Genomic DNA, 9337 nt, shown 5'->3' with positions numbered 1-9337 from the left:
GCTTGAGCTTCAACTGACTTCTAAATCTTTAAAAGGGGTTAACACAATTATCCAGAAATTTAAAATGAGGGTGTGAACTAATACTCTAAACCTCTAATCGACAACAATGGACTTGTCTTTGGCTTGCTCTCTAAAAATGCCCAAAGGGGTTAAGTAGTGTACACTCTGAACCACTCTTGGGGAAACTGGGCTACATTGCAGTCAAGAAGTGAGTAGAGGCAAAGTTGCTTTGGGGGATGAATCTTTTGGAGTTGAGCATTGAAAGTGGCTTTTTTTTTTTTTTTTTTTTTTTTTTTTTCATTAAATGAACTTAATCTTGTACTGAGGAGTAATTCTATTAGAAAATGTCATTTTAAGAGGTTTAAAGATGGCACTTTGCCTAATCCTATATGAACAAAGCTGGGGATGCAGCCCACCAGCCTTGAATTATGTCTTCATGTTGAGTCCTAACTGCATTGAAATTCCCTGGTTTTCAAGGAATTGAGGCCAGGCTACCACTAACTCCTCCACTCGTGAATCCTGTCAGTGCTGTGGTACCATGTTGCAAGGTGTAATAAGCTCAGCCTTTCCACTTTGGCTGTGGAGGTGACTTAATCTGTCTACACACAACTTATCTGGTAATGTAAAATGCTTAATAAAAAAAAAAAAAAAAAAAAAAAAAAAAAAATACTCGGCACTGATTTAAAATTTTTGCTTTGAGCTTGTTGCGGTCAGCATTATGGAGAATATTTCAGAGGGAATAGTGGATTAAATGTCAAAAATATTGACTGGTTAGAGATTGCATCTGGAACAAGACTTTTAAATGCACTTCCAAAATTAAGCTCGTTTTGTAAAGGCTCACATCAGAAAAGTAGACAATCTCTCCGAGCAAGAAGCAATTACTTTATTGGCAGCAAAATGTGTACGCAAGTTTCCCTTTCTAAGGGGTGTGGCGTTTGGCAATGAACATGCAAGGGGCAAACATTCCCTTCAGGCTTTGTTTTTAAACTATTGCATAATTCATGCTACGTCCCAGTAGTCATGTGAAAAATACCTAGTCTTAAATGTGCATTTAGGAAATTATAAAAGTTGAGTACTTGACAAAGTTTGCATGCCTTAAGTGTATTAAACATTTTCAAACCTAATATATAAACCCCCTCTGTAGTTTTCAAACCTGTCGGAGCTGCTCTCAGACAAGCAGTCTTGGTTTTTCGAGTCTGTTTGCTGGCACTATCTCACCAAACAGCCAAGCTGTACTTGCACAGGAAATTGGATTTTAAGGTGTATTTGTGATCATAACGTTAAGATTCTCAAAGCAAAGACGCGCTTTATAGCAAGATGATTCATATCCTGCTACTTCCGGCTATGTTTCCATATTCCCGGTTTAAGTCGAAAGAATGAGTCATTGCGCCTCCACCGTGATTTTATATTTATTTTATATTTATCTGTATGTATATATATGACAAAAGCTATTGTCTAGAAATGGCTACGAGGCTAACTGTAAAAGCTATTTGCATAAATTCTGTCGACCGAGACGAAAACAAAGTTACAGAAGTAGACATGTACAATCGTTAACAGCTTATAAACCATTAACCGCTGTATTTGTTTGCTTTTGCTGCTTTCTTGTTTTATATAAACGACACAAGTGTTAAAATTGTCAAGACAGTAATTTCTCAGACGTGAGACAAGGGGGCATGGTGTGACCCCAGTCTGGTGGGTGACGCAGGCTGCTTAGCCTGGAGAGGAAAGTAAACATACCATTCCGCCAAGATGGCTTCTCAGTCCGTGTTTCGAGTTGCACTTCTGACATCATTTTCAGTTTTCCTGACCGTTGTTTTGGGTTTTGGACTACCAGCTCTCCTGAACGCAGCCATGAGGATGCTGGGATTACCAGAGACGAGTGTAACCGAATGCATAGTCGTGATGTATGTAGTTTTCGTGCTGTACATTGCGACGCCTCGACTTCCCAGAGGATTTGTGGAGGTAATGTAAAAGAAGTATGTAGTGTTTTGGGGGGGTCCCGAGGGTCACGAACGTCTACTTTGAGCAAGGGCTATGAAATTCGGCACACATGTGTAACATCCCAAGACGAGCTGAAAAGTCAAACACATGTTGCCATGGTAACGGGCTGTCCGCCATCTTGGCGTTTACACACGTTTTTTTTCCTAAATATGTGAATTGGATTTCTCTATTAAAATGAACTGGCTCTGCGGGCCCTTTACATGTAGCATTAGGAGAACCAGGACTCGGGTGGAGGGTTTGGCATGAGGCGAGGACCCGATGGATGCCGCTTGTTTATATTATAGTTATGTTGGTCATTAGTGTCAGTCATGAGAAAAAGCATGAGTGCATGTTGTCCCTGTACAGGTAAAGGGGAAAGCTGTGTTCATCACAGGCTGTGACAGTGGATTTGGTCACTCGCTCGCTAAACATCTGCACAAGCTTGGCTTCACGGTCTTCGCTGGATGTTTTCTAAAGGTACACAGAAGCTTCTGTTTTATTGTAGAAATTATTCAATTAATCAAGTATGTGTTTTGAGAATAATTCAGAGGATCTTTCCATTTTTCACAAACATGACACTTCCTCAGGACCAAGGTGGAGAGGGCGCAAAGGAGCTGGAGGAGTTTAATTCAGATCGTTTGAAGGTAGTGCAGCTGGATGTGTGCAGCGATGAGCAGGTGAACAAGGCAGTGGCGTTCATCAAAGATAACCTTGAGGACTCCCAAAGAGGTGAAGCGCTCAACTGTGTCTCAGAACTCAGACAAGGAGATGTTTTCATTCACACGGCTTTCTGCCGCTTACTTTCCTCCAGGTCTTTGGGCTGTGGTGAACAATGCTGGAGTGTCAACGTTTGGCGAGGTAGAATTCACCTCCATGGAAACCTACAAACAAGTGTCAGAGGTCAACTTATGGGGCACCATCAGAGTCACCAAAGCTGTTCTTCCGTTAATCCGCAGAGCAAAAGGTAAACCACTGGAAGATCACCATGTACTGTATGTTACATATTAACATCCACTAAGGATGTGGACATTATGCCATCACAGGATGTCCAAAATGACCACTCCAAAGTGTAAAAACCCGAAAGGGACAAACAAATTCAGACTCAAGTTTCTTTGTGAAGGATTAAAAGGATTCTTAGAATTCCTTTGTTTTGTTTTTTTTTAACTATGTTGCTAACTAGTTTGCTTCTCAGTGTCCCATGACTTCTGTGAAACATCTTAGCCTGAAAACAAAGCCCGTTATTGAAAGACAATTTCCGTCTTTCCCAGTAATGTTGGCAATGATACAAATAAGTGAGAAAACACGAGATGTGGACATGAAATGATGGGGAAAAAAAATACATGTTAATGGGATAAACCAGTAAAAAGAAATGAATCACTATCCAGTTTGGAAATGGAATTTGTTATTTCCAGCTAATTTCATCCAGTCAGAGCAGCGAAAAGTTTGGAACAGTTTGATCAGCAGGAGCTGCTGGTCTTCATCCATTATAACTGACAGAGCTGGACACTGGTTTGCAGGAGTTTTCTTGTTTTGGCCCCAGACTGCTTGGATTCTCCTGGAATTCTGCAGCAATTCTTGCTAAAACTGTGCTGCCTTGCAAAGTAAGAGCAGAGTAGTATTTTTGCACCTTTCAGTTTTAATAACTCATAAAGAAAATGTTTTGCGGCTGTAGCCCAGATGAAATGACACAATAAGATCTGGTCGCTTGAGCATACCATCTTGAAAACCTTTATTAAAAAAATAATAAACCCCTCCCAACGAGTGTGTAATCGTTCAGCTCCAGTGGGCTTAAGACACAATCTGACCTTTGTCAACTCTGTTGGAATTGATAAATTCGATGAAGCAATCCAATGCAAATAGATGCTTACACCTTGATGAACCAAAAAAAAAAAAAAACCTGTCATTTTGCCTTTTTTTGTGTAATCGATGTGTAGAGTGACACAGATCATGTTTTATCCTGGGTTCATGTTTGGTGCCTGTCATGTGTGCCCACAGGCCGTGTTGTGAACCTGGCCAGCATGTACGGAAGGATGGGCAACCTACTGCGATCTCCGTATTGTGTATCTAAATACGGTATGGAAGCTTTTTCTGACTGTCTGCGCTACGAGATGAAGGCCTGGGGAGTAAAAGTGTCCATCATTGAACCGGGAAACTTCATCGTGGCCACCGGCATCCTGACCCGTGACATTGTGGCCACTACAGCCAATAAGCTGTGGAATGAGGCCCCCGAGGAGGTGAAGGAGGATTACGGAAAAACACATTTTGAGCACTTCATGTCTCTGATGCGCTCTTACTGTAACAGTGGACAGAGGGACGTGGCCCCTGTTCTGGATGACATAACCGATGCCATAATGTCAAAGCGTCCTTACACACGGTATAGCCCCATGGAGCCCCACTGGTGGATCAGAGTTCAGTTGATGACCCACCTGCCTGGCGCCATATCCGACTTGCTCTACTTTTAAATGAGATGCGGTTCCTGTATGACCCCCCCCCCCAATTCACCTTCAGATCAGTTGTAACATATACTGGGTAGCATGATGCAGATCTGCAGACTGTCACCTAATATGATCTCCAAGTTTTCCTCAGCACTTAAAAGTTATTCACTGATCAAGCCTTAAAACCTAATGGTTTTTTTTTTTTTCCTTTCTTTTTCACTGCAAGTGAATGATTGCATTTTACATATGTCTGTCACAAACCAGGATTTTATCTGTATAGATATATTCTCTTATTAAGTAGCTGCTACTTTTTGATGTATAGGTATGAGCAGAGCTGTGACGTGCTCATAAATACTCCATGTGTCCTTCGCAGTGGACTTTGTTCCCATACCTGTCTATTTTTCTTTTGTGATACTTGTAATGATTCATCCTATGAGAATCACCCGGGGCCCCGCTAGCATGACAACCGAAGCTGAAAGGTTCCCGCTAATCTGTTGTGGCTAAAAAGGGGAACAAACAGCGGTCAGCTACTGTAAAGCCGCGGTGCAATTTGGCCAGACTCACCCCAAAGTTATGTAAGAACACAAACCCACTTTTGTCCTGCACTCTCCATGAGATCCAGCATGTTACGTCAACGCTAGTCTTTTTATGTGATTAACGGTCATGATTGGTTATCTACCACTTTACTTTTACTGGAAATGTATTTTGTAAACAGAATCATGAGATTGCACAGAGCATTTTATTTTAATTTTGGAATAAAGAGTTGTTTAGAAGATTTTTTTTTTTTTATGTTGGGGTGTACTGCTTATAAATGTAATTCTAAAAGTGACCACCAGGTGGCGCACATATACCAAGAAAACTTCAAATCTGCAGCCTCGTGTTGCTTCATAATGTTAACATTACAGCAAATGTGGTCCTTTTCATATTTGTATGAACTGTAAATAACCTTGCTTAGAACATTGATCCATAGAGCATTGGTTATAAGATAAAACTCCAGAAGAAACCCACTGAAGCATGAAGAACAAAAACAACACCACTGTTTTTATGCTGTTTATTACATCTTTTGAACACTCTAAAATTCTAAATTATTACACCTGAAGACAATCTCCCCTCCATAAAAACAGTATTAAGAGCAAGACGTTAAATTTTCACAGCACTGCCTTTATCATTCCACAGCATGACTTTTTTTGTTGTTTTTCTTCACTCTTATACAGAAAAAGCTTTGTGAGACAAAGAACACCATAGAAATGTAAGCAGCACAAAAGCACCAAAGTTAAACACGGGCCACTTGCTCTGAATATTATCAAGACATCTATGTGAAAATTCAAGGTTATCTCAGGCTTGTTTAGCAGCTAAGAAACAAAGTTCCAGCTGCACTGTAGTTTACCATCAGAATGATGAGCTTTTATCTTGATAATATCTGTCACAACTGACTTCAATGTCTTTTTTTTTTTTTTTAAAGAGTTTCTGTACAGCTACAAGGCTCTGCTCATGCAGCCTCCTTTGTTGTAACATGAAAAAGATCCCAGTAACGATACCTATTCAGGGAGATACTGCAGTTCTGTATTTGAATATCAAGTAAAATATTTTATCAGATTTTTTTTTTTTACATTTAAGTGGCTAAACTGCAAAAGTGATGTCTTGCACTACATACAAAAAAAAAAAAAAAAAAAAAAAAAAAAAAAGGATATCTTTACAAACCATGACGGTCTGGTTCACAACCAACATTATGTGATAACATTAATTGAGGTGCTCATACATAAAGATTCAGGCCATGATTACATCACAGCTGGGTTTATGTTTGACTGAACATCAGCACATACTTTTATACTGTACATGTAGGCATTCACTGATCACTTAAGTTATACTTGATATCAGCTATGGTAAGGTCACTTGAAACTAAATGCAAATCAAATTAAGGGCATTTTTATGCACGATCGAAATGAAGGAGTAAAGTGGGAGCATGCCATTTTCAGCCAACATCAAAGCGAGCTCTAAATGAGGAAATATTCTCTCCTACAAGGATGTGTTCAGACATCCCAACTAATCACTCAACTGACGCACATGCAAAGCTTTAACCAAATAGCACGCAGCAGTGATGAAAGAAATGCTATGCACAGAATAGAAGAGGAGAGAAAAAAAAAAAGGGGACACTAAACCTTTGGTTGCCAAAAAGCTGTGAAGGCACATTAAAATCTCCTAAATCCTTCAAAGTGGGGCACATCATACTGGCATTTGTCACTTTAATACTACAACATATTGCAGTTCCAATAGAGCTGGAAGCCAGAGAGGAAATATCAGCAGGAAATAAACTCTTTTTATCCAGACGCTGCCCCATATATGTTGTCAAAGTTGAAATAATAGCGCAATCGGATTGTAATAACGGGAGTCGTGTACTTAGATACAAAACTTGACAGAATATTGGGAGGAAAGCAGGCACTAAACCTTTCTACAAACCCAATCATGAAGAATCATTACAATCTCCATCACAAGCTTTGAAACACTGGGTTATTGTGCATACTAAATGAAGATATCAACCGTGCCCCAAACTGTAGAATGAGGTTTTTATAAACTTAATCAAACAGAGCAAATAATTTCATTGTAATGAATCATTAGCAGCTCTTTTGTAACACACTGTCAATCACCATGGGAATGGAGGGGGAAAATAAAAAGGTTCACACCCATGTTTTGTGTTCATTGTGGCATGACTGATTATTTTTCTCATGCTTGTATTAACTTGACCTTTAAAAGCCAATGTAAAATCTTTTATTCTCTGCTACGATACATCAGTGTTAGCCCACCTGGGCGTGGTAAACTTATCTATCAGAACACACTCTCCTAGTCTCCTCCCTATTTCCTCACTCATTGCTCTTTTTTTGTTGTTTTTTCTCTCAATCTATTTTTCCTTTCCTCCTCGCTAAGATCCCTCATCCCTTCCTTTCTCGTTTTGTGCTTCGGTACAGCTGGCCACAGCTGGAGAAGTCATTATTGTAGGCATCGTGATCATCGTCATCCTCCTCTCCCTGCAGGAATGGCTCCCTGCCAGTGCTAGTGTAGCTTTGATTGCAGCCAGTGGTACTAACCTCCCCTCAACATTCAAAAACTTGGTCCTCTTTTGCTCAAATACTCACTCCCTCCAGATCTTTGCTGCAAATATAAAGCATGTGCGCTACTGAAAACATTTCCGTGTAATGTATTCGCTCTTGATACTGACTATACATGTGGTAAAACCAACTGAGTTACTCCAAGCTAGAAGACTTCAAAAGGCGTTTCAACTTGCTCTCAGATAAATTGGTCATGGAAATGGGCGCCCAAAAATCAAAGAAAACAAACATCTACTTCAGATTATGTTTCTTTAATCTCAGCTTTGACATAAGGAATTGTTTTCTGAGACTCCTTTGTGCCTGTTTAAGGAAGAGGGCGTCCCCCTCGCATGATGTATTTGCAGCTACACAATTTCGACCTTTGGGTGACCCTCAATTCCTCCATTCCCTCCAGTGATCACTAAGTCAGGAGCAGTGACATCATCCTTTGGACTGCCTGGACTGGCCCTCCATTTCCTCTCTGAGCTTCACAGAACTTTTTTTTTTCTTTTCCCCTGTCACTCAACCACCATCCATCCTAAAAATGATCACCTCTGGTAACACGGACAAGTTGCATCAGCTGCTGCCAACGTGCTGTAAAAGGGGAAAGTGGGAGGTACTAGGAAGAAAAGAAAATCTTTGTGGCGCTTCACATGACGCAGGAAGACTCCATCACCATTCTGGACTGTCACAATCTCTTGTGGAAGATTAAGTGAGGGTGGTAGGGCACTTTCCTGTGTATATGGATCCATGCAAAGTCATGGGATTTAAAGCTCCCAATATCTGTCCCACCTCAGCTTTGTAACATTCACATGATGTGTGGATACAGCAATATGTGAGACACACAGCACACAACAACAGCTGAAAATCTAGTTTGATTTAGCACAAAGAGGGGAAACGAAAAAGTACAATAAAAGATGCACAATGTTAATATTCCGATCTTGACAACGTTGATCCTAACAGAAATGTAAATAAATACAGTTTGGTCACTTAAGTTTTATTCATGATTAGCAGAAGTTGCAGATTAGTGTGTCCACAACCATGAGAAATGCATTAAGACAGATGCAGGAAGGAGCTGAAATGTAGACCTGCAGGCGTGCCTCTGAATGGGTTAACATCTGAACACGTCTCCGTCAGATGGCTGCTGTATGTGTTGCGTACAGTTTCGCTTTAAGGTTTTGTTTGTTTGGTTTTTTTGTTGGGTTTTTTTTTTGTTTTTTTTTTAAAAAAATGGTCACATTTTAAAAGAAACTGCTAAAAAGATTATATATTATCAACAAAGAAAACTAAATGCAACTCTAATAGATTAAGGTGGAAATACATGGCATTGCTTATGACCTAACACATCTGGATAATTTAAAATAGGCGACCAAGAGGTCTGTAGTCAACTTTAAGAGGTCCAAAGTCTTCCGTCTCCCTGCTCCACAGCTCCCATGATTTTTTCCATACCTTCTCTTGGAATGCTCACAAAGGGGCTATTTAAGTCCTGATGATGTGTTAAGTCTTCGGGCTTGGAGCTGAAACATTAGTGTGTGTGTGTGTGTGTGTGTTCTGTTGTAAGTGTCTGTATTATATATGGATGCGATAAATGTGTAGGGGTGCAAGTTTGTTTGTGTGAATGTGAAAGAGATGGATCAGGACGCAGCCAGAGCCTTGATCAGGTACAGTTTGTCTCCCTGTTCACTGGTAAAGATGGGGGCCTTTTTGTAGTGTTCAACAAGCTCTTCCATAGAGTTGAACTTGCGCTGTCCAATGCAGTAAAGGTTTTCCTTCAGCTGCACTTTGAAATGCTTGTTCTTGCTCTGCGCCTTCAGGGAGATGGAGAAGTCATTTGGCTAA

The 9337-nt window shown here is 40.3% G+C and overlaps 2 protein-coding genes across 3 annotated transcripts in view; one reads left to right on the top strand and one right to left on the bottom strand.

The window, feature by feature from the left end:
- Window positions 1–1749: 1749 nt before the first annotated feature.
- Window positions 1750–5128, top strand: bdh1 (3-hydroxybutyrate dehydrogenase, type 1; the record flags this gene model as incomplete). The annotated part of the gene is made up of 5 exons (XM_079259865.1): window positions 1750–1962; window positions 2347–2457; window positions 2568–2709; window positions 2792–2944; window positions 3976–5128. 5 exons carry the CDS (start codon window positions 1750–1752, stop codon window positions 4440–4442), a joined length of 1086 nt encoding a protein of 361 aa, XP_079115991.1. The 3' UTR covers window positions 4443–5128.
- A 339-nt stretch (window positions 5129–5467) lies between these two features.
- Window positions 5468–9337, bottom strand: part of nck1b (NCK adaptor protein 1b) — a 32060-nt gene continuing 28190 nt past the window's right edge. For both annotated transcript variants that reach the window (XM_079259663.1, XM_079259664.1), the window contains one exon: window positions 5468–9333. In XM_079259663.1, coding sequence (XP_079115789.1) covers window positions 9133–9333 — 201 coding nt within the window. In that variant the 3' untranslated portion in view covers window positions 5468–9132. The remainder of the gene's footprint in view (window positions 9334–9337) is intronic.

This window comes from Telmatherina bonti (assembly GCF_933228915.1).
Source record: "Telmatherina bonti genome assembly, chromosome: 20".
Taxonomy (NCBI): domain Eukaryota; kingdom Metazoa; phylum Chordata; class Actinopteri; order Atheriniformes; family Telmatherinidae; genus Telmatherina; species Telmatherina bonti.
The sequence above is the reverse complement of the archived record's forward strand: the minus strand, read 5'-3'. Positions and strand labels throughout refer to the sequence as shown.